The sequence below is a fragment of the Phyllobates terribilis genome, unplaced genomic scaffold, assembly GCF_046119375.1.
Source record: "Phyllobates terribilis strain yellow unplaced genomic scaffold, ASM4611937v1 Scaffold_2__4_contigs__length_985480577, whole genome shotgun sequence".
Taxonomy (NCBI): Eukaryota; Metazoa; Chordata; class Amphibia; order Anura; family Dendrobatidae; genus Phyllobates; species Phyllobates terribilis.
The window spans coordinates 289,552,157-289,578,536 of NW_027362762.1; the positions used below are offsets into that span (position 1 = coordinate 289,552,157).

Below are 26,380 nucleotides of genomic sequence, written 5' to 3' on the forward strand. Positions count from 1 at the left end.
AGCAATATCTGTAGGTTTATAGTAATCCCGTTCCTACTCAGGGGCACATAGTTATAACAATTAAGCATGCCACTTTTTTTGGAATAAGAAACAATAGCTGACATCTCCCACTCTATATGCCTATACTGTGTCATATATGACACTGTATTAATGGCGGACATACCATTGGTGCAACCTCTGCGGCACAGGAGCCCATGAGGTACACAGGACTACGTTCCCTTCTAAAGCAGCAAGCAGCTTCTGTTATAGATGCATAAAGGGGCATTATTGGACTGCAAAGGACCCATATACTGCTCATGCACAGGGGCTCTATTCTGTCTGTGTCCGCCCCAGCCTGTATGCTTGTACCAGGTCATATGTGAGAGCCCTTAGAGCAGAGACACACTGCAGTATTTCTCGTCTGAGGATCGCATCATAAACCTCGTGCTGGGGGTCTGCTCTCGAGGCCTGAGCTTGACAGCTACATAGAACTACATCCCGCTGTCATGCTCAGGTCAGAAGTGCCGGCCAGTATGTGCAGTACGATGCGCTCCTTGCACGAATTATACGGCCGTCTGCCTCTGCCCTTAATCTGACATACCCATCAGGACATAATCCCAACATATACCTCCGATAGAAGCAAAAATCTAGATGTAAACCGTACCTAAATATTGTAAGACTTTCATGTGTCAATAGCTTCAAGATATATCTGGGATCCAATGTGTAACCCTATAGGCCCCTATCGTACCTCCATATGATTCTAACTAAATATGGAGACTCTATTTAAAAGAAAAAGAAATCATGACATTCTGATGCCATTTTATAGGCTGACGATGCTACACTAGAAGCTATGCTAAGCCGGTGTTACTCACCTCTCTTGGATACAGCACCCGGCGCTGCATCTTCCATTTTCTGCTGCTGCTCCTTTGCACAGTGGGTTGCAGTGGCAATTGGACATGATAATGTAACATCACTCTCCTGGGTCAAGTAGCCTGGCTCAGGCACCAGGACTCCGCCTGAGTATTCAGGTACAATGTGTGCTGCCACTACTTAGTGTTTGGAACCTTCTTTGCCTCAACCCTGCTACTACTCTCATGTGCAACTCTGCTATTCCAGAAATGCAATTCTGCTATTTCTTGATTGCAGCACTAGAACATCAGGTTCCACTGTACAACTCTGCTATTCACAGATTCCAGTACTGCTAGATCAAGCTCCACTGTACAACTTTGATATTCTGTGATTTTAGCAGTGCTACATGATGCTTCAATGTACAATTCTATTTTGTGATGGCAGCACTACAACAGGTACGACTGTACAACTCTACTATTCCGTGTTTATAGCACTGTTATATCAAGCCCTGCAGTTCTGATGTAGTGAGCCTTGTTGTAAACTCCACTCTGCTGCACCGATTCCTCATCGCTTAGTCAACTCTGCTACATAAATGTACCAGCTATGTTGCATTGAGCCTTTCTTGCAAATCAGCTCTACTACACTGATTCATAATAGATATGACAACTCTGCCACATCACTGATCCAGCTCTGCTGCTGTTGTTCCAAGTCAGCTACTCTGGTTGTCATTCTTCACCACATGCTGCACCAACTCCACCAGTCTGCGCTGCATTAGAACTGGACCAATGACTCCACCTCTCCTATTGAGACGTAACAGTAGGTACCTTGTGACAGCACTGAGAATACCTACAGTTCATGTCCATCGGGTGCCAGTTTATTGGCTCATTCTTACGTAGAAGCAATGAAAGGTATGCACCACATGGCAGCAAACAGAGCACATACAGCCTCATAGTACGAAAGGACCATCTCCTATTACAAATTTGTAGAGAATAAGCAAAACCTCACTAAATGCCCATGGTCCATGTCCAACTTTACCTTAATAATTGTATACAATATATGGCATTGACACTGTGATTGGAAATGAATTTACAGTTGTAAGTAGACACGCTAATAGTACAACATCCAACATCGTAAAACTGAAGTTAGAAACAAATATGCAAAATATGGACACAACGGAGCTGCATGCATGGTACTTCTCTCAGCAAGGCCTCGTTTAGACGTCAGCCATTTTTCTTTTAGGCAAAGAACAATTTGATTTTCAGTTTTTACCATTACTGTTTCATCAATGAGTTTCTAGTAGCCCCCCAAAAATTGCAGATCTTTTCCTATTCACTGCAATATTAAATAAGGACAGCAAACTGATTATACAGATATGGCATCCATGTACTGTCTGTGATTTTCACAGACCAATAGCTTTGTATTTTGATCAGTGACTAGGATCAAAATCAGGCATATGTCCGTGATTTTTTGCGGACATACAGTTAGTGAAAAAACACAGATATGTGAATAGCACCATATGCTACAATGGGTACGTCTTGTAGCTTTTTTCCATTAAAAACATTATATTAAGGGTATGTGCATATGTTATGTATTTGCTGCAGAAATTTATGCACCATTTCTTCATCTCTTGGCAGGAAAAAAGGCAGTGTAAAATACCTATGTTTTTGCCGCATTTTTGTTGCAGATTTTTCCCCACTCATTAGTATGGGTGAAATCTGGAGAGAAAACACTGAAAGAATTCACGTACCGGAGATATAAATCTGCTGCAAATCTGCAAGGAAAAAATAAGCAACATGTGCATGAGAATCTCATTCATTTAGCTGGGAGTAGGAAATCCTTCAGGTTTTGTGACAAAACCGTGCAGAAAAAACAAGACAAAAACACAACGTGTGCACAGACCCTAAAGTCGGCCAAACCTGATGATATCGATGGGTTCGGCCAATACTCTAATATGTATGGGGCACCGACCAACCGATGGTCTGTGGAGATGTCAACAGGGCATGTCCAATCTCAGACAATCGATTTCTTTGTTCTGACATTAAGCCTTCAGCAGTGATGTCTCTTGGTGGCTTTCACACAGAGAACACAGGAGCACTGACTGAGCGAGTGATCCTGTGTTTTGGAGAGACGGCAAATATGGCCAAAGCATTTTTTGGTTGACAGCCATGTAATGTGTATTGTGGGCTTTACTCTAAAAACAGATATAAATGGGACATGAAACATGAGCCTACTGTTTCATTGTATAATTTATTTCAGCAAGTTTTATTTCGGTCAAAAAAGATTCTAAAACGCTACAAAATGACATGTAATGTAAGGGTGATACAAGATGGACTGTAGAGCAATACCTGGTCTTTCTCCTTGTCATGTTCTTGGTGCAGTAGATGGATGCGCTTTCCCCACTTTTCTTCCTTCAAGGGAAAAATAGAAATAGAAACACTGATTTGAATGTCTAGAAGAGTGGTCCCCAGCCTTTTTTACCTTGAGAGCCACATTTTGCTCTGAGAAACGGTCGCGAGCCACAATCTGTACAAAGAAATTATAGAAGCCATATTTCGAGAAAATAACAGATAACTAGTTATTAAATGCTAAATGCTTATCACTAGTCGTTAGAGGGTTATTCTAGTTATTGCGGGTCAGAGGGCTAGTGTAGCTACTATTTTTATGCTATATTCATATTTCATAAAGCCATTGTAAAACTTGGACCAGCCACGTCCACAAATTTAGAAATTGACTGACTCTGTGTACAGATCCCTGTACGCTTTTTGATCAAAATTATGTTATGTAAGTACCCTATATTATCTTCATGCACTATTCCTGTTTATTTATTTATTGCAGTGTATTTGCATATTATGTTTCTGTCTTTGTTTTTTTCTGTTTAGTGGCCATGTGTGAACATGCTCTTACATGCTGCATGCACACCAATTTATATTCCAATTAATTTCTTTAGTTTTTTTCAGTTAAGTGTGCACAAGTGCATGTGTGGCACTTCAGGATCACGCATACCGGCGCGTGATCCTGAAGTGGCACGGGGTACAGTTAGCGCTGTTCCCAAGCGTCGGGTGTTGAATGCTGCCCTCATCATTGTCCCCTGCCGATGCTGTGATCAGCAAGAGCAAGGGACAATGTTGGGAGCAGTAGTCTGCTCCCACATTGCCCATGTGTAAAAATAAGACTAAAATAATAAAATCCTTATATTCACCTGTCCGGAGATGTCCCTTGCTGTAATCCTCTGACCGCTGACGCAGAGGAGCTGGGGATAATGAGTCGCTCCAGCAAGCTAAATCTGGAGCTGAGATCAGGAGTGGTGTCCTGTTACTCACTGAGCTCAGTGCAGCTCCGGGGCTCGCTTGCTGGAGCGGCTCATTCTCCCCGGCGACAGCCTTCAGCTGATTACAGTGGGGGACATCTCCGGACAGGTGAGTATAATGATTTTAGGCTCACATCTGGCAGTAAATGGGTCAAAAATAAGTTCGTTTAAACAAACCTTAAAAATGAATTAAGACATCTGCAGATCACGTTTCCAGCATGGACCATGATTTTTCGGCACATATTAGACTGTTAAGTTGGGGATAGGAGACCCACAGTCAGTCCTAAAATTGCAGTTTCAGACCATGATTTATGATTGTCTGAATGAGGCCTTAGCCTGAATTCAGTCATCTGTGTTTTACAGTCTGGGCATGGACCGTGATTCACAGAGTTTACGCTAAGTCCAAGCCCTAATCTCAACTTTCTCTACATGCGCCAACACTGAAATATTGCACCCAGTGAAACCAGTCAGTGTTCCCACATAGTATAGTACTATTTTCATGGTCTCCACAATGCCCCCCACACACAGTATGATGTCCCCACAGAGTACACACAGCTCTGCTACACCAACGCACACACGCCTTGCATGTGTCCTGCTCCTCGTCTCCGCTGACCAGCCATTGGATCTTTCTGCCACTGTTCAGTCTATGCAGAAACTGAATATTCTGCCAGGACCTTTATGTCACGTGAAAATATCGCATAACAGCATCAAACCACAACAAAACATCTTTATTTGTCTTTTCTCATGCAGGATTCCTATCAGGGTGGCCAACTTTACTTTTTATTTTTTCTGGATGGCTTATCAACAAATTACGGACACATTGGAAAACCATAATAAGTCATTATGATTATAATTGATACTGGTATACAGCCCATAATTCTGATGTGAAGACATCAGCTGCATTCACTGTAAACTGTAAAATAATGATAATTATAGTCAACATTATTTGTATCAGTTTCTTCAGCTAAGAAAAAAATCACGGACACCTTACATTTTTTTTAATGGACAAGGCAAAAAAGGGTCCTATTTGTACGGACTGTCCTGGAATTTCTGGATCGTTGACAATACTGATTCCAAGCACCAAAAGGTCCTGGCAGGATTTCCAGTCTCAGCATAGACTGAATGGTGGAGGAGGCTGTGATGGTTCCCTGCCCCACCGTTATATTCAGCAGTATCTGTGTCCTGAGAAGACAGACACATCTGAAGTTGGGACATTGCCTTAACCTCCAGCGAGACAGTGGGACAGTTCCCCAAATTCAGGACAGTTCCACTGGCTCCAGAAGTGTCTGTGCTTTGCAGTTTGTGCTCGGACAGTGACACATGGATGTCTGAATTCTGCCTCAACCGATTTTCTCGTACAGCTGCTATTGGGGATGTTATATGAGGCTGTGCACATGCATGATTTTTTTCCTTGGACTGAGCGGTTTGCAGAAAAAAATCGGGAGACATGTTCAATTTTGATTTGAATTTCGGATCAAAATTAGAAACTGATAAACATGAACATGATAAAAATTGGACTGCAATCGGATAATATCCGAGTACGGTCCAATTTTCACAAATTGTTAGAATGGAGAAGGTGGAGGAACTTTTTTTTGCTCACCGCGTCTCAGAAAAAGCTGACACTCTGATCAGAATAATCAGACTGTTCTTCTCGGATGTGAAGAAAATGGTGGTATAACCCTATCCTTAGGCTGATACTACGCTATATCAATACACCCCTATATCAACCACTGCTACGGTCCTGGTGTGACCAGGTGATGTCACAACAACAGCATGCGGCAGTGCCCTAGTCAGCCAGTCACTGAGCTCAGTGTTGTGTGCCATTAATCTGTACACGAGCAGTGAGCTCAGTGACTGGCTGACTAGAGCGGTGACGCATTGATGTAATGTTACCGATCTAGTCACTACACCAGGACTGCAGGGGTGAGGGGAAACTGGACCCTGGTGGGGGAGTATCTGATAAGTGTAAAAATTACATAAAATAAACTCTGGAGACTGCATTATTGACAGTGGACATCCCCTTTAATATAATGGGGCTGAGGGCTATTTAGTGGCTGCATTTGCTGCTAATCTGAAAGGGAAGGGACCATAAATCCCTCTGAGCTCTCTATGCTCATACTATGTGCAGACACAGGAGGGACATACACAGTATCTAAGAAGTGATGATGGAGTGGGGGGGGGGGGGGACTATGCTGTGTCCTACTGCTTATCCAGTGAGCACCAGTAACAGCCCCGCACAGGCAGTGACTGCTCATCAGCAGCATTAGAAATCATGGACAGGACCAGTCTCCTGCTGCTGACCGCAGTCTCACTGTCTGCACAGGCGGCTACTAGCACTCACTGCATAAGCAGTGGAGACAGCTGCACATCAGCAGGAGGAGCCAGCCATTGCTGAGAGGGATGACATCACCAGCAAGGAGGAGGAGGCAGCCTTAACCTCTTCATGGCTTGTCCTCCTCCTCCTGCACTTCGTCCTGCTCCTTGCTATCTGCACTAACGCACCAAGGAAGCAGAAAGCCGCAAGCCACACAGCAGGTTGGGGATCCTTTGTCTAGAATAATTGTAGAAAATGAAATCTGAGATGAATATGGTAATTATACCTGAAGTTCAAGCAGTTCCTTCACACTCTCAATGTCATGTGGACATTTGGATTTGCCCTCTTCTGTATCACTCGTTGGGCTTTCATGAAGAACGCCAAGGCCAGATCTCCTGTGTAGACTGTCTTTCTTAATGTCATGGAGCTCCTGAAATTGACATTGGTAAATTGTGAGCTTGAATTACATCACACAGAACAATGAGGGATACAATTAATATTCTCTGGAACAACATTAATTAAGTTGTGTCCTTCTCTATCAAAGGAAGAACTGATGTTCATGTCGGAGCTGTAAGCAGGAGGCTATACGGCAGCACACGGAGACATGTGAATATATTCTAACTGTCGCCATAGCATCTTCTGTGAAGTGTCGTATCTATGTGGCTATTCTTCACCATAAATTTCCACAGCGCTTTACAGACATCCTCATCACTGTCCTCATTGGGGCTCATAATCTACATTCCCTATCAGTATGTCTTTGAAGTGTGGGAGGAAACCGGAGAACCCGTAGGAAACCCACACAAACACAGGGAGAACGTACAAACTCATTGCAGATGTTGTCCATGTTGAAATGTGATCCCAGGACACCAGCAAAGCAACAGTGCTAACCACTGAGCCAACATGCTGCCCTTGAAAACATATGCCAGTGAGAACACTAAAAGTGGCAGTGTTGTACATGCAGTCCTATCTGTAGACAGCATGCCATAGAGAATGAGAAGCTGAGCAGAATGAAATATAGGTTATTGGAAATGATTCACTATAACTTGTTTTTTCTTCATTGAAATCCCTGGTGTTAGTATTCACGCGTCCAGTGGGCTTTCCTACTAGTGATTGACAGCAGTCTCTGCATACAGGGAAGACTGTCAATCACTGGGTAGGTCCGCCCACTGGACTCATATGCATATAAACACCAGGGATTTCCAAAAATAAAATGTAAGACTTACTGAAACTTTTCCCACAATAATGTCTATTAGGCCTCATTCAGACATCAGTGTTTTTCAAGTATGCAAATAAATGGTACTGGTGTCAACAATTTTTTTGGGATCCGTGTGTCAGTGTTTCATCAATGTTTTTCACATATGGATAAATAAAAAGATTAATTACAAAGCTTCTCCTGTCTTTTGCAATGTTAATCGCGGACAGCACACTCATGTCATCTGTGTGCTATTCGTGTTTTTCACAGACCCATAGGCTTGTATTGGCACTTTTCAACCGCACTGCCAGAATAAAACGGACATGTCTCCGTGAGTTTTGTATTGACACACAATCTGTGAAAAAACACAGACGTGAACAGCCCAATAGAGTATAATGGGTACATGTTCTATCAGTGCAAAACACATACGTACATGCAACACGACGTCTGAATGAGGCCTTAATGAGAACAGCTCCTCCTGCTCTGTAACACCCCGCCTGCAGATCAGATACAATTTTCACATGACAGGTTCCCTTTAACTAATTTCCTCATGAACATGAACGAGCATGTGTATTACTAAGGCAATCATTACTTGTCCTTACAATAAATTATATGGCAGCTCACAGCACTTACTAGCTTGACTAAGAACTGAAGACTGAACTGAAGACTAGAAGTGTTAATAAACTATGAAGAATCAGATTTTTCAGGGTAAATGAAGGTTGCTTTGACTGCAACTGATTTCTTACTGAAAGCGTCCTGTGATGATATGTAACACTCTACATCACATACGTCAAACTCTGGCCGTAGGCCAAATCTGACCCACAGGGTGAGTATATTTGGCCCGCAATGCCATTAGGATCCCCCTAGAATATTTGGCCAGCTGAAAGCAATGATGGAAGAGACGCTCCCTCTCCCATCACTTCCCCTCTGACGTCTCCGTGCAGCGGGCGCGATGATGTCATTACAACGAGCCTGCTGTACCAAGATGTGCAGCAGATCTGAAGACACCATGAAGAGATGGGAGCAGCAGGGGAACAGGCAGAGGTGAGTATATTTTTTTTTATGTGGGGCCTATTATACTGTATGGAGCACTATGTGGGGCCCATTATACTGTATGGAGGACTATGTGGGGCCCATTATACTGTATGGAGGACTATGTGGGGCCCATTATACTGTATGGAGGACTATGTGGGGCCATTATACTGTATGGAGCACTATGTGGGGCCCATTATACTGTATGGAGGACTATGTGGGGCCCATTATACTGTATGGAGGACTATGTGGGGCCCATTATACTGTATGGAGGACTATGTGAGGCCATTATACTGTATGGAGGACTATGTGGGGCCATTATACTGTATGGAGCACTATGTGAGGCCATTATACTGCATGGAGGACTATGTGAGGCCATTATACTGCATGGAGGACTATGTGGGGCCCATTATACTGTATGGAGGAATATGTGGGGCCCATTATATTGTATGGAGGACTATGTGGGGCCCATTATACTGTATGGAGCACTATGTGGGGCCCATTATACTCTATGGAGCACTATGTGGGGCCATTATACTGTATGGAGCACTATGTGGGGCCATTATACTGTATGGAGGAATATGTGGGGCCCATTATATTGTATGGAGGACTATGTGTGGCCCATTACACTGTATGAAGGACTATGTGGGGCCCATTATACTGTATGGAGGAATATGTGGGGCCCATTATATTGTATGGAGGACTATGTGGGGCCCATTACACTGTATGGAGCACTATGTGAGGCCCATTATACTCTATGGAGCACTATGTGGGGCCATTATACTGTATGGAGCACTATGTGGGGCCATTATACTGTATAGAGGACTATGTGGTGCCCATTATACTGTACCGAGCACTTTTTGTGGCCTTTATACTGTAAGGAGGGCTGTGTGAAGATTACAGTTGGAGAATCATACTGTGATGGAGTCACCATTCCTTGTCGGGAGGGGGGATACCGTAGGGTCATCATACCATTCGTGTAGAGGGTACTGTGGTGGAATTCTCGAATTATCCCTAAATAGTTTGGTGCAGCTAAAGTGAGATCTGAAAAAAAGGCTTTTTATTACATGCAACCAGAAATGGCCACTTACATTTTCCAAAGAGGAATTCTTAGATGTCACTTCTTTAAGTTCTTTCATAAACATCTCCCGCACTTTGTTCAATTCATCTTCAAATTTTTCTCTTTCTTCTTTTTTCCAATCATCAAACTTTCTCAAAACGTCTTGCTCAATTGTTTTCTTATGTTCATTTTCTTGTATCTATAGAAAAAGGATCCATGCACATTTACAATATAGGATAAAGAATAACCCTGCACTCTGATCCCTATAGTTTTAATTTGGCCAATTTATGGCACGCTTCTGCTACATTCACATTGTCATGGACCATGATGTATGGACCAGGGTCAAGTCTTCTGACCTGAACTTAAAAGCCTCACAGGCATACATGACCTGTCAAGATGGGGTCAGGAGATGCATGTGAAACATCTGATGCGATGACGTCATTTCATCGCGCCAGCTGTGTACTGCGGAGAGTCAGCGCATCGGAGACAGAAGCAGAGGCAGAGCGCCGGGGAAGCGTGGCGAGTATGTGGTGCTCTTTTTTTTCATGTGTGTGGGATGTTTGGCTGGGCATGGGGAGGCTATGGGAGTCTCATGCTGGACATGTGGAGGCTATGGGGGTCTAATGCTGGACATGGGGAGGCTATGGGGGTCTCATGCTGGACATGGGGAGGCAGTGTGGGGCTCATGCTGGACATGGGGAGGCTATGGGGGTCTGATGCTGGACATGGGGAAGCTATGGGGCTCTCATGCTGGAAATGAGGAGGCTATGGGGGTCTCATGCTGGACATGGGGAAGCTATGGGGCTCTCATGCTGGAAATGAGGAGGCTATGGGGCTCTCATGCTGGACATGGGGAGGCTGTGGGGCTCTCATGCTGGGCATGGGGAGGCTATGGAGCTCTCGTGCTGGACATGGGGAGGCTATGGGGCTCTAATGCTGGACATGGGGAGGCTATGGGAGTCTCATGCTGGACATGGGGAGGCTATGGGGGGTCTCGTGCTAGACATGGGGAGGCTATGGGGGGTCTCGTGCTAGACATGGGGAGGCTATGGGGCTCTCATGCTGGACATGGGGAGGCTGTGGGGTTCTCATGCTGGACATGGGGAGGTTATGGGGCTCTCATGCTGGACATGGGGAGGCTATGGAGCTCTCGTGCTGGACATGGTGAGGCTATGGGGTTCTAATGCAGGACATGGGGAGCCTATGTGGCTCTCTTGCTGGACATGGGGAGGCTCTGCGGCTCTAATGCTGGACATGGGGAGGCTATGGGAGTCTCATGCTGGACATGTGGGGGCTATGGGGGGTCTCGTGCTGGACATGGGGAGGCTATGGGGCTCTCATGCTGGACATGGGAAGGCTATGGGGCTCTCATGCTGGACATAGGGAGGCTGTGTGGGCCTCATGCAGTATATGGGGAAGCTGTGTGGGGCTCATGCTGGACATGGAAAGGCTGTGTGGGGCTCAAGGTGGAGATAGGAGGCAATGTGGAGCTCATGCAGTATATGAGGAGGCTGTGTGGGGCTCATTCTGTATATGAGGAGGCTGTGTGGGGCTCATTCTGTATATGGGGAGGCAGTGTGGGGCTCATACAGTATATGGGGAGGTTGTGTGGGGCTCATGCTATATATGGGGAGGCTGTGTGGGGCTTATGCTGTATATGGGGAGGCTGTGTGGGGCTCATGCTGTATATAGGGTGGCTATGTAGGAGCTCTTACAGTATATAAGGGGCTGTGTGGGGGCTCATGCAATATATAGAAGAGGTTGTTTTCGGGTTCAAACGGTATATAGGGGGATGTCATCATACTTAATTCTGCTCAATATTAAGTGATACAATTAATATTAATATAATTATTAATAATATAACAATTATAATTAATATGTTGATATGAATATTGAGCAGAATTAATTTCAGCCTATTGGTTCGGACTGCCACAACAGTCACAGTCTCTCATGTGGCCCCTTGGCAGGGCTGTGGAGTCGGTAAGCCAAACCTCCGACTCCAACTCCGACTCCTCAATTTCCATAACACCGACTCCAACTCCGACTCCACGACTCCCTCATACATGGCTCATGTTTAAGTGAAAAATTTATTGTAGCACAGATTCATCTCAGCTAAAAGTCCAGACCCTTAGATCAGGAATAGGATAGACATTTATAGGACATTTCATAACTTTCCCAAATTCTTATGAAAAAATATTCCCCACAAACTGCATTGAACTACTGTACCCAATTTATTATATATTTTAGGAGTTGGAGTTGGTCCATTTTATACCGACTCCACCAAAATGGGTTCCACCTCCACAGCCCTGCCCCTAGGGAAAATTAATTGCCCACCCCTGATATACACTGTAGCTAGAATATGGCATCACTTTATGATTGGTGAGGGGACGAGGAGCTACATCAGTACGACAACCCCTTCAGTCTCAGGATTGGTGCTGTTCCCAGATACTGGACCCGTACTAATCATAAAGTGATGGCATATCCTAGCTATCATACGCCATCTCTTTTAAACATGAGAATACCTAGTTAAGATCTCTTACCTGTGAAAGCTTCTCTAAATGAGCTGCTTGTTCTGCCTCCAGATGACTTTTGGTAAGCCGTAATTCCTCTTTTAGACAGTTTATTTCATGCTGCAGTTTATTAGTCGCCTGGATCTCCTGCTTTCCTTCATAAAGAGAACACACCATTAGAAGATGAAGATCACACAAACACACGTGCACCTGGATGTTTCTGGATCTCCCATTCTTTTTCCCATATGAATTGCAATAGATTCCCTTAGGCTGTGTGCCCACGTAGCATTTTTCAAGCGTATATGCTGCGGAATTTCCGCAGCGTAAACGCTTGAAAAACGCATGTATATCCGCACCCCATGGTCCCCAATGGGATTCCGCAAGTTCTATGCACATGCTGCGGATTTTTCCGCAGCGTTTATGCTGCGTTCAAAAATCCGCAGCATGTCATTTAATTTTGCGTTTCCGCAAGCGGAATTGCCTTTGTCCAATGCATAAAAAACGCAAGGCAATTCCGCATGTGGAAAACGCGTGATAAACGCGCGAAAAATGCGCGATAAACGCGTGCGGAATTCCGCATGCGTTTTTCCGGGAGAGGACTTGCATTTATGCAGCAGAAATTTTCTGCTTCATAAATGCAACGTGGGCACATAGCCTTAGGATCACACTTTTATCTAATTAATCTACCATAAAACATATTAACAAAAAAACACTGTTTACATTCATTGTAAAATAATTTTAAAATCTCTTTTAAAAATATTCCAAATTTTGGAATACTTTGACTAGCTTTTAAAGGTTTTGCGTCACGTATATACAGTGGATATAAAAAGATTACTCACATTGGGATTTGGGTTTAGGGTGGGTTAGGGAATTGAAGTTGTGATATTTTGTCTATGTTTTATACTGAGGGATTGTTATGTCATTCATGTTATTTGAAAGATGGAAAATCTGTATTTGGCCTTTTTCAACAAAAATGATTTGATTTAAAACAAAAAAAAAGTTTACACACCCCTTTTAAAATGTCACAGAATAATTTCATAACCTTTTGAAAACTTTAATGTCACCCATAATCTGCATAATTCAATTGAGAAACAAACTGAAATCAAAAAGAAAAATAAAGAACGACAACATTTTGGTTGCATAGATATGTATACCCTTAGGCCACAGCCCTACTATCAGTATTTGGTCAGTATTCGGTCAGTATTTTTTCTCAGGAGTGGGAGCCAAAACCAGGAGTGGGTGGTAAATACAGAATTGGTGACTTGTTTCTATTCTACCTTTTCTCTGACTGTTCCTCACCTGGTTTTGGCTCCCACTCCTGAGAAAAAATACTGATAGAATACTGATAGTGGGGCCGTGGCCTTAAACAAATACTTTGTTGAAGTACCCTTTGAATTTATGACAATATTCAGCCTTTTTTGGTAGGAGTCTATCAGCATGGCACATCTAAAACTGGCAATCTTTGCCTTTTCTTGCAGTAGTGCACCAAACTTGTCAGATTGTGAGGGCATTTCCTGTGTACAGCGCTCTCTTCAGGTCACCCACAGATTTCCAATTGGATTCAGGTCTAGGCTCTGGCTGGGCCATTCCAAAACTTTGATCTTCTTTTGGTGAAGCCATTCTTTTGTTGATTTGGAGTTTTGATTAGGGTCATTGAGCTAAAAGGTGAAATTCCTCTTCATCTTCAGCAGTAACCTGAAGGTTTTGTCGCAAAACTGACTGATATTTGGAGCTGTTTATAATTCCCTCCTCTCTGACTAAAGCCCCAGTTCCCGCTGCCCAAAAAAATTAAAATAGCCCGAAAGTACAGTATAATGTTCTAGGTAATGTCACCGTTGTGCCATATTTAAGCCACTTCTTCATGACTGTCTTCACAATGTTCCATGGTATATCTAATGCCTTGGAATTTTTTTTTATCTATCCTTCTCCTAATTGATAACAATAAAATGCCTTTGCTGTGTTGTAAGCTGTTTACAGAACATGGCTTTTGCTGTAAAATGCAACTAAAACTGTCAGGAACATCCTAATCCTGAACACAACCACATCCCCAATTATAAGAGGGTGTTCACACTTTTGCAGCCACAATTTTTATTTTCCCCTCAAAATAATTTCAGTTTCTCAATGACATTAAAGATGGAAAAAGTTCTGAAATTAATCTTCTTGATGTGTTTTTTTCACATGACAAAACCTGGCGATTTAACACGGTTGTGTAGACTTTTTATAACCTCTGTAAGTTGTCTCCTAACACTAGAATAAGGGATAACTTATTGATCATTGGAACTCCCACAGATGCCAAGATAGAGGCTCTGAAGAACCTAGGCAGAGATGAGTGGAGGGTGAGCATGCGCACTTGCGTTCAATTCTCTATCCGGCCCACTAGCATTGAATGGTTAGGAGGTGCGTATGCTTGACTTTCACTCCATTCAATCAGGACTCTGAAAAAACCCCCCGATCAAGGTCCCAGTGGTCAGACCCCAAGCTATTATTTATGTTGAACCACAATTCAGAAGCAATGTCTTATTTTCATTTGCTGACATTTAGTAAATTTAAACTGAAAATTTTGTTTTGTCAGTTTCACACTATTTCAGTGATCATTGTGGGTTTTTGTTACTTTAACAAAAGAGTTTTTCCATACAATGCTGCCCTTATATAGTATGGTAAAGTCTGATGACAGATACGCTTTTAGAGAGAAGGTCAGACAAGCAGAGCACGTGGGGAGAAGCCCCTGTGACCACTGACCAGTCCACTCCGTCATCTCGTTCCCGAATCATAATATGGATTTTCTAAAATGTTCACAATTCACAATGTTTCAGAGTGAAATGGACATAATACACAACCTGACCGGATCCCTTCTCAGTGGTGTACATAACAGATAATCAATAGGACCAATCAAATTATTCTGCAAAGATATATATACACCCTCTACTAGGCCTGTCATATTTACATTTCATATTGCTACAATAGTCCTAATTCACCAATCAGCCATAGGAATAAAACCTAATACGCCTGCCTCATGTTGCCAAAATATATGCCACCCTTTAACGAGAGCTACTGTAACAAGATAATTAATGCTTTTCATGTACTTAGTCAGTAGTTTTCATATTATGGCTGATCAGTGTATATACAAAATGTCATTAAAGGGGTTGTCCAGAATTGAACCACAGATGGTTTATCAGTAGGATACGTCATTACTATGAGATTGGTGGGAGTCTAACACCATCTCGATCACATGAAAACTGCTCCGGTAGTAGGAGTACTGCAGTTTAAAGCTGCTGTGTTTTGACCCTATATTGCTTAGTTTCGTCCGCTACCAAAGCCGTTATCGGCTGATTGGTGGGGCTGCCAGGTGTCGAACCCCCACGATCTTATGTTGATGACTTATAAATAGTTCAGTCCTCGATAACCCCATTTACTGCACATCTCTGGTGAACACATACAAAGAAAAAAAATCACATTTTCTTCAAAATATCAAAAATACACTTAAAATTAGTCCTTGAATAGTCATTCTTATAAATTCTGCAAGTTCTTTCTGTGTCAGCACCTGAGGCCTGAGAAAGCTGGGGACATAAATCGCTGACAGCTAGCTTGGGTGAAGAGTGTCATCAAGGCCCTAGCTTTTATGTTCCTCCAAGAACAGACAATGCGCTGACACTGGAAGTGACTGGCTAACCATGAAATCTGCAGAGTGAAAATGACGGCTTTATTTTTGTCAAAAATAACAAGGCCTCAAATTAAATGATATTCAGGCGAGAGAAGGTTTTTCTCTGACCCCAGTTATCGGCACAGCCACATCTACCTAGTCTGACACACTTTTCATCTCTTTTGTGCTATCAACTAGTGTACCGGCTTTCAGCCGTGAGAGCAGGCCGGCAGACATCTAATGAAATGTTCTGCTTCATCAACAAGGGCATTCATGTCTGACATAAGGAATAGTGCCAACGGAGCAGAACTCTTACCGACGCTGCCGGACAGCTATACTGAGCATTTCTCATAGCACCTTCCTCCACTGAAGAGTCTTTATGTGGACGGGGCGGTTTGCAGAAATGGACACAAAGTGTCCAATGTATGGAGGATGCTTTTATAAACAGAAACTCTACAGGACATACCAAATTATGTAAATTCTGCCGTCACTTCATAAATAAGTGAATAGTAACGCAAAAACTCCCAAAACTCATAAAAGCCAGGACCGATCCACAATGAAAAGATCTCTCCTGATGCCAACCTATCATAACAACAACTATAGGATATCCAACAACAAATATGTACATGAAAAAATCTATCAGATTCATTAATTATCATATTCTACATACAGTAAATATACATTAAAAAGCTAAACATACACAATGGTAAGTAAAGCCCAAATCAGGGCGCTACCGGGTCCAAGAGGGCCAATAATGACCGGAAAAGCTACGTGCTGGATATAAGAAAGTAGCTCTTATAATTAATGAAGACACACCCGCTTGGAATATGCCATGATATTGTCTCATGGAAGAACATAAATTCAGCTGGTTTTCTTCCAATGAAAATATTATGCTTACCTCTCGTCTTTTCACGCCATTATCGGCTCTCTCGGACCCGGTAGCCTCCTGATCTGAGCTTTACTTAGCTCTCTGTATTTTTAGCTTTTTAAATGATTTGTATGTTTTCAAAATATGATAATTAATAAAGATAATACATTTTTAAACTTCATATACCAGTGGTTCCCAACCTTTCTTACCTTGAGAGGCACATATAGCTCTGACAGAGAGTCGTGTAATACCTCCTGAACCCATTGAGTAGTGATATCCAGCTCCCGCCACCCTTTCCCACAGTACTGTCACCCGGAGTCTTCATTTTGGGTGGGTATAATGACATAATTACCCAGAACTAGCCCACTGAAATGACACTGAGGCAGTATACTTACAACTAGGGTTTCCCATCTTCCTCCCTATTCGGTATTCTCCTATAGAACACTCCCACCACCACAGTATTGCCTCCAGCTTCCAGTACCTCCTCTGGCAGTATTGTCCCATCTCCAGCGTACCATACTTAAAATGACCTGGTACTAATGCACCAGGCTGGCAAACAGCCACACATCACTGGCCCTCAAGCCACAAATGGCTACCAAGCCATAAGTTGGGGACCTCGTCATAAAAGGTCCATGTGGAAGTTTGGTGTGTATAGGACTAGAAGACAGGTGGGATTCTTTGTGGGGATTTTAACATGCAAAGATGCCAAGAGTCTTATTCAAAAAGTGCAGCTGTGATACAGATAATCAAAAATGAGATAAGATCCAGAAGAGGAGTGTAGTACTATAAGGCTATGTGCCTACGATGCAGAAATGCTCCGGATTTTTTCCTGAGCGTTTCTGCATCTCCCTGGCAGAAAAAACACATGTGGATTGTACATGCGGATTGTACATGCGTTTTTTCTGCCAGGGACATGCGGAAGTGAAGCGTTCTTCACATGCATTTCCGCAGGTTGTCAAGTGCTTTCCAAGCCATTTTAGCATCACTTGGAAAGTGCTTGACAACTTGGTCACACAATCCATGCAAACGGCATGGATTTATATAGTGTGACCGTAAAGAATGGTAAAAAATAAATATTATACTTACCTTCTGATGGTCCCCGGTGTCCTTGTCTCGGCTTGCCGGCAGCTCGCGGTAGATTAAAGGACCTGCCGACGTCAGCAGTCGTGTGACCCGTCACATGACTAAATGACGTCACCGCAGGTCCTCTAGTCTACCGCGAGCTGCCGGCAAGCCGAGACAACGACACCGGGGGCCATCAGAAGGTAAATATAATATTTATTTTTTATTTTACAGGTTCTATGGTACGCGGGTCCAGAGGAGAGTCTCCTCTCCTCCAGACCCGGGTACCATCCGCACATTGAAACGCATGTAATCCGCATGTACAGATGCAGTGATGCGTAATCCATGCGTTCCAATGCAAGTCAATGGCGGCGAAAACGCTGCGCTTCCGCAAAATAATTGGTAGTGCTGCGGATTTTTCCGCAATGATAATCAGCAGCAGAAATTTCCACAGCATGTGCACAGTACATGCAGATTATCATTGGGGAACATGGCAGGCCTTCTACCATGCGTTTTTTAAGCGTTTCTGCAGCGGAATTGCTGCTGCGGAAACGCTTATAAAACGCATAGTGGGCACACAGCCTTTGTGTTTAAGATCCATACGATTTTGCAAAACCTTCATTGTGCACCATAGCAGCAAGTAATCAGCTCCTTGAAGCAGATTCCACAATGCAAATCACATAGATATTACACCTGAAGGGACTGAAGAATTTACTTTGAAAATCCAGAGTAGAATGCTTGTATAAACCTGATATTAAGATGAGCATTTTATGAATAAAGCTATAGATTGAACTCATAAGTCCAAATCCAGCGTGACTGACACCTGCAGCTTGTACTTAGCAGTATGAGATCTCAACAGCAGAGAGGGACATTCAGGAACTTTCAATCAGGGTAGCTGGGCAGAGATTGAGTTGAACTTCCATATAGGATTATGCAGCCATTCTGACACAGATTTTCAAAGTAAATACAACAGCCTCATCAGGTCCAATATTTATTTAATAATCTATTTAATAATATATGCAGTTTGTTGTGTTGTGATTTCTGCAACTTCAGAGCTCACACTTTTGTGGACCCCTACAGTCTTTGTTTACTTCCCTGCAATGATGATGTGCCGTACACCCATGTGGCCCTACAATAAATGACTGGCATCACAGGGCTTGTGCTGTATATGATAAAATGACTGCTGAGACCAGTACTTGGCTGCAGCAGGACTGTGCATGTAGAGCAAGACATTGCTGCAGGGAAGTAAACAAAAACCACCAGGGACCACCATAGTGTCAGTGCTGGATCGGCTGGGTATCGAACAGGTAAATATTAATTGTTTTTTATTTTATCACATTTCCTGCTGTTACTTAATTTTTATAAATCATGGAAACCCCTTTAAGGTTGGATTCACGCGTGTTACATGCGGATTATGATGCAAATGTGCCACAGACTTATTGCAAGCAAAGGGTGAAATCTGCATTTAACACATGGATTTTCTGTAGGCAAAATCGTGGTAAAAATAAGCTACATGTGAATTCACCCTTAATGGCTGTAAGGATTTGTCCACAAGAGTTTTTTGAGCAGGTCCCCTTCAAAAAAACACTTGTTTTTTCTCCCCTCTCTTCAGTTTTCTAAACAACGCCTGGTGGGAGACAAGACAGTGCTGTCACTTCTGTGAAGGGTCTCCTGATGGAATCGATTCCGAACAAGGCACTGTCCAATCAGAAGGCTGAAAAAATGCTGCAGGGATGAGAAAAAACTCTTCAAAAACTTCAGAACTGCTGCAGGAAATTAAAAACTCCGGAAACTCCCCAAAGAAGGAGCGTTTCCTGAAGGTTTCCACTAGTAAGCTTGTCGTCTTTAAATAAAGAAAAAAAACTTGTGTGCACATTTCCGTAGCGCCCCATCATGTCATTGCGGTTTCACACAGGAGCAGATCTTTTATACATTTACTTAAACTAATACCATTTTACATATGAAAGAACATATATCCATTACATAGGGGTAAACCGGTGTTACCAGATATGCACCTTCTGGATGTCTCCTTGTAATATGACTTTGCAGATACGAAGCATTCATGAATGCCTTCTCACAATACTGGCACTGGAAATAAAAAAATATCAAAAATAATGCTGTGTGAGTAAAATGTACACTTTTAAACCTAATGCTTTAGATTATAAGACGCACACAAGAATTTTTTTTCAAAATAATCTAGACTTCTTTGCCTATGACTTACCTCCAAGAAGAAATCCTGCAGAGAAAAAGTGGCCTTGTTACACATAGAAAACAAGGGTGAACATTTCATTTTTCTGGTGAAGGTTAGAAATGGAAAACTGATTGGTCGCTGAAGATCCTGCTCATTTTCTGACATCAAAGCTAACAAAATGAGCCCTGGTAATTACCAATGGTAAAATCCTATGAATTAAAGGGAATCGGTCAGCAGGTTTTTGCTATGTAAACAGAGGACAGCATGAGGTAGGGGTTAAAACAATGAACTGAATGATGTGTCACATGTCTGGCTGTGTGCTGTTTACTTAGACTGACCCTTTAAGCACTTTGTGATTATCATTGCTGTGACTAACTGGCTGAGTGCTTGCAAGTCCGACTCTGCCCCCTCCTATGATAAGCAGCTCAGGGTCTATAGACAATGTACATACAGAGCCTGGTGTGGGCAGGGTTAGCTTTCTCAGCTCTGCTGCACTGCTAAATCTAACGGCTGCACCCAGTGATCTAAGTGATATATTGCTGGAATCAGGGTCTCTTTGCCTACATCACGCTGCTCTCAGATGAGATAGCAAAAACCTGGTGACAGATTCCCTTTAAGGGTTAGTCCACTAGAGATCTTAAGGTAATATAGGGAGACTTTAATAAAGACCTATATCTAGTAGGCTTGTGTCGCACAGCTGTGAAACATGAACTGTTCTCACATCAGAAGGGTCGGACCAGTTCTTCTAATGTGCGCAGGGTTTGAAGAGTGCTTGTGTGGAAGAATGGGCCAAAATCACACCTGAGCAAAGCATGTGACTAGTTTCTCCATACAGGAGGCATCTTGAAGCTGTCATCACCAACAAAGGCTTATGTACAAAGTGTTAAATAAGTCTCAGTAAGTGTGTTCAATACTTTTTTCCTGTGTCATTTCTCATTATTACATGTAACTTAATTTATGGACATCTATGGTTTGATTTCTTTGCCTGTGCGGATTGGATGGGTTCTTACTGAGAGCTTGTGAGAATTTCATGTTAATAGAACCTTTAGCAATATATTTACTTATAAAATTGGTGACATGTTCCTTACTATTTCACCTGCTTTAGATGGCTTAAAAGGGTTAATTCTTCTGTCAGATTCACTTTAAAGGGTAAATAGCAGCAATCGGGGCTCCAATCGCTGCTGTCACCAGGTCCTGAGACTACTCTATACACCAGCACCTGATATGCGCCATCCATCATTTGGCAGACGTTGAGTAGGGGTTTAAAAAAATGCAAAGTGAATGAGATTTAACAAAATGTATTTGAGCAAATCTGCATCCTCAAGTGACCTATAATACTCATTATAAACCCACAAATTCTAAATCTGCGGATGTGTGAAAAATCTGCAGCATTTACAACAAAAAATGAAATACCGTATTTTTCGGACTATAAGACAAACTTTTTTTCTCCAAAATTTTGGAGGAAAGTGAGTGGTGGGTCTTATAGTCCAGATGTGGCTGTGGATGCTGGGTGGAGCGGCAGCAGTGGAGGAGTGGGGCACAGATGGCAGGAGCCACCTGCTGCAGGCAACACTGTGCCCGCTGTTAAAAGAAAATTAATATTCACTGCTCGCCACGCCCATGATGAGAAGGCAATGAATACCAGGATGGGGATGGTTCATAGTCCAGGTGTGGGGAGTAGTGACTATTCCGTCAGCTGATCTCAGCGTCTGAGGGTGCATGGCAGTGACGTCATGCGCGGCTCACACGCTGATATCAGCTGCTGGCAGCACAACAGGACGCAGTGCTGGAGCAGAGGGAACGAAGGTGAGTAGAATTGTTTCTTTTTTTTGTGTGCATGGTGATGGGGGTGGGGGTGCCATACATACCAGGATGGGGGTGCCATGCATACCAGGATGGGGGTGCCATACATACCTGGATGGGGGTGCCATGCATACCAGGATGGGGGTGCCATGCATACCTAGATGGGGGTGCCATGCATACCAGGATGGGGGACCATACATATCAGGAAGGCACCCCATAGCAATAGATGAATGTTTCACAAGCACAAACAAGACTCTAGTGTAGGAGATAATACATACTCCATACAATATAAGAGGTAGAGGTTTACCATCTGTGTGCAGGCATGTGGAAGCTAATGAGAAAATTGTGGACCAGTTTCTTTCCCAGCCTATCCAGCAGTCACCTAGGCTTGCTTTACCTTCTGGTAGGGCCCAGAGCTGGCACTGATCATCAGCTGCTGGGTAGAGATGATCTTCTTCCTCCGCTTACATTCATCCTTTAGCGTCTTCACTTCCTGAGTTTGTTTGACCATTTTCACTTGTATCTGCTCTGTCTCAGTCAAGGTGGCCTGGACCTTCTCTTCTAATGTGTGAAGATTGGTGGTCAGGTACTCCTGACTGTGAAGCAGGTACTCAATAGTGTACTGGGCTAGTCGGAACAGTTTTAGGAGGATAGGGTCAAGGCTACTGTGACAATGTGGGCACTTTTCATTCTCTACGTTACAGAATGTAATACCCATGATGTTTTCCTGAAGGGTCAGAAAGTCTAATTCACTTGCCAGTCTGTCCACGTCAATAGCCCCAATGCGTCTCCAGTCTACACTTTCATGGCGCGTTCGGAATTTAAACCGGGAGTCATGGTTGTAGGAAAGCATTCTGCTGGGCGTTGAAGGACGTGGCACCCAAGGAGTCCTTAGCCTGTCCGGAGAGATTTGTGGCTTCTCAGGCTCGAGGGGATAGTAAACATTTTCATAGAAAGGCTGAAAAAGAGGAGAATGCTAAAATCAAAACCAGCCAACAACAGAAAAATAAATCTACAAGTAAAGCCATCTGGAGAGGTTGCCTGCTTTGGATAATCTCTTTCCCATGTAATAAAGAAAAAAAGTTACCCATCTGTTCAAGGGGTTTTCCCACAAACAAAGTACATTTTAATCAATAGATCTTGGAATAAAAATAAGTTTCCCACTTGGATATGGTAATAAAATGTTCCTGTGCTGAGATAATCTTATAAATGTGCCCCTGCTGTGTACTGTGTAATGGCTGTGTCTGACCGTAGAGAACACAGTTTGATCATACCACATCTCCTGGGCAGGAAAGGGAACAAAAGAGTATACAGGCAGAGAAATGTTTCATCTCACAGAATTTCTGTATACTCTTTTGCGTCCTCCCCTGCCCAGGAGATATGGTATGATCAGACCATGGTCCTGCACGGTCAGACACAGCCATTACACAGTACATAGCAGGGGCACATGTATAACATTATCTCAGCACAGGAACATTTTATTTTACCATATCCAAGTTGGAAACTTATTTTTATTTCAAGATCTATTTGCTAAAATGTACTTTGTTCTTGGAAAACCCCTTTAATTTGCCACTCTGGCACCGATGATTCGGTGGTCCCAGCCAGTCTTTGTTTTCTGTCCTGGAGTGACAAAGTGGTGCGCTCAGGGATCACCTGCTATATATGCCATCATCACAGCTGACGCCAATGGTCATGTGGGTGTACAGCACATCGTCGCTCTACAGAAGTAATTAAAGATCGGCATATACCACCTGAGAGATGGAGGATTGGGATACTTTTGAAGATGTAAGCTCTATTCCACACTCCTACTTTTACATTAGGACATTAGAGCGTTTTTATTATGGAGTATAAGATTGCAGTCATCCTGCTACTCATAGAAGTGTGCACCAAGCTCACAATCAAGAACTGACCCATAAAGTATATCAAAAGTGTCTGAAGCCAATCTACAGGGGTGAAAACATCATACATCTGTCCTATATATCTGTATACATATAACTAAGTGTACAATTTCCCATCAATTATTTAAAGGGTTATTTCTGTCCAAAAATATACCAAGAAGATACCAATTCAAATCACTATCGGTTACAGCTCGGTGTGCAGACATCACCAGTAATTATACTATAACAGGGGGCGAAATATAAAGATCCTATCTTATTGATGGTAGCATTATACAGACGGACACATATCTAAACCCTGCAATATAATAAGTGATACAGGGGCACAGACACTGGCACCAGCTAGTCCTAGATTTCCTTAGAACTACACACATTAAGCGACCTTTATACAACGCTACCTTATATACATAACACTGTGCACAATTATTAGACCTGTGAGGATTTTGACCATATTATAATTTTTATGCAGATTTTCCAAGCTGTATAAATCTGAATGCTTATTGGATGAACAGATCAGGTGATGTGTATTTGTGTAATGAGGGGTGTGTGGCCTAAGGATAGCAATACCTTTTATCAAGATGTGCAGAATTATTAGGCAACTTGTTTTCCTGAGGCAAAATGGGTCAAAACGAGATTTAACTGACTCTGAAAGGTCACAAATTGTGAAAAGTCTTACAGAGGAATGCAGTGCTGAAATTGCTGAGATATTGGGGCGCGATCACAGAATCATCAAAAGTTTTGTTGCAAATAATCAACAGGGTCGCAAAAAACGTGTTGAGAAAAAAAAACATTAACTGCCAAAGATTTGAGAAGAATCGAATGTGAAGTGACCAGAAAGCCATTATCCTCCAGCGCTGTCATATTACATAACTGCAGTGCCCAGAAGTACAAGGTGCTCAGAGACATGGCCGAGGCCAGGAAGGCAGAAACCTGATCACCGCTGAACAAGACATATCAGCTGAAAGGTCAAGACTGGACCAAGATATATCTGATGACAGATTTTTCATAGGCTTTATGGACTGATGAGATGAGAGTGACTCTTGACGGACAATATGGATGGGTCTTGTGGCTGGATCAGGAACAGAACCGCACTTCCACTAAGACACCAGCAAGATGGAGGAGGGGTACTACTATGGGCTGGTATTAATAAAGATGAACTTGCTGGACCTTTTCGGGTTGAAGATTGACTCAAAATCAACTCCTAAATCTGACAGTTTGTAGAAGACAATTTCTTCAAGGAGTGGTACAGGAAAAAGTCAGCATCTTTCAAGAAAACCATGATTTTTATGCAAGAAAATGCTCCATCACAGGATCAAATTTTTCAATGCTTGGCTAGCCAGTAAAAACCTTTAAGAAGCTCTCCCATGAACACTTTTTCTCCAAAGCATGTGTATAAGAGTATGTAGTGTAGTGTGTTAATTTATTCACATAAAACTGTCTTCTCTGGGATCCCGCGCGGTCCAGCTCCTCTTCTTGGTGGCATCACCGCTCTGCAGACTCTTTTGGTCACACTGTGCTCCGTGTGAATCATAAGTGACTTTTACAATCAGATTAACGCACCATAGGCTTACATTCTAAGGCTAAGTTAACACGATACATTTTTGATGCGTTTTCGAAGCGGTTTTCCCGCCGTGGAAACACAGCGAAAACGCTTGTAATAGGTCTGCCAGCTGTAGCAATGGTAATCCGGATGTGCTAATTTCCGCCCCCGGATTACCATTGCGGTAGAAACCGCAGCATGGCCATTTCTTGCGCGATCCCGCCACGAATTTGCGCCCATTGACTTGCACTGGACCGCAGCAAACCCACAGGTATAATATCTACCTGTGAATTTTCTGAGTTTCAACTACAGCGGCAGAAACGTGGTGCGGGTGTTACCCGGGTCGGGAGAGGAGGACTACATCTCCTCTCATCCCGACCGCCGCACCCACTGATAACAGCGAGAGCGGAGTGGATGGGAGAAGCAGTAGTCTGCTCTGCCCAGCCCGCGGTAAAAAAAAAAAGTAAAAATAAAAAAAAAATCTTTTACTCACCGGTCCGGCTGCCCCCAGTGTCCTACTGGTCCCCGGCGGCGATCCTCTCCTCCCGGCGGCTGGCGCTCCCGCAGTGTACTGAGCTTCCTGGACCTGTGCTGACTTCACTGATCAGCTGATGGTCAGATGACTAATCTCCACTGCAGATTTTGACTGACAGAAGTGTCATTATATGTAGTGGATTCACATGTAACGACAACAAAAGTGCGGCCTTAGAACACCATGTTTTGGACGCAACAAAAATGCGCTGCGTCCAAAGCGCTGTTGAATGCTGATCGGGGAGACGTAGCAGCTAACGAACCAGCTGTGAGATGTTATTTAATGGCAGGGACCATGTTTGCAAATGGCACCTTCCCAGGCTAAAAATACCAGCTCACAGCAGCCGCATAAATTATATGAATAGAAATGCTAATGAAGTTTGGGAGAATGGGTAGAAATGCTAATGAAGATTGGGAGAATGGGACTAGCTGACACCCAGCTTTTTTGATTGGTGATGACAAGGTGTCAATCAGACTTTTTCATGACCAAATCTAATTAAAGTAAAGTAAAGTAAAGAGTTAAATAAAGACACAGACACAGAGCAAACACTTTATTTGAAATACAACAGACACATTCTTTAATCATTCAAATTAACCAATATACTCA

The 26,380-nt window shown here is 43.0% G+C and overlaps 1 protein-coding gene across 4 annotated transcripts in view; it reads right to left on the bottom strand.

The window, feature by feature from the left end:
- DZIP1 (DAZ interacting zinc finger protein 1) overlaps positions 1-26,380 on the bottom strand; it is a 65,252-nt gene that overhangs the window by 20,922 nt on the left and 17,950 nt on the right. For all 4 annotated transcript variants that reach the window (XM_073664148.1, XM_073664146.1, XM_073664145.1 and 1 more), the window contains exons 2-7: positions 22,205-22,765; positions 19,829-19,901; positions 12,274-12,398; positions 9,765-9,932; positions 6,736-6,879; positions 3,174-3,236 (exon numbers count right to left, since the gene is read on the bottom strand). In XM_073664148.1, the coding sequence (XP_073520249.1) occupies positions 3,174-3,236; positions 6,736-6,879; positions 9,765-9,932; positions 12,274-12,398; positions 19,829-19,901; positions 22,205-22,765 (1,134 nt within the window). The remainder of the gene's footprint in view (positions 1-3,173; positions 3,237-6,735; positions 6,880-9,764; positions 9,933-12,273; positions 12,399-19,828; positions 19,902-22,204; positions 22,766-26,380) is intronic.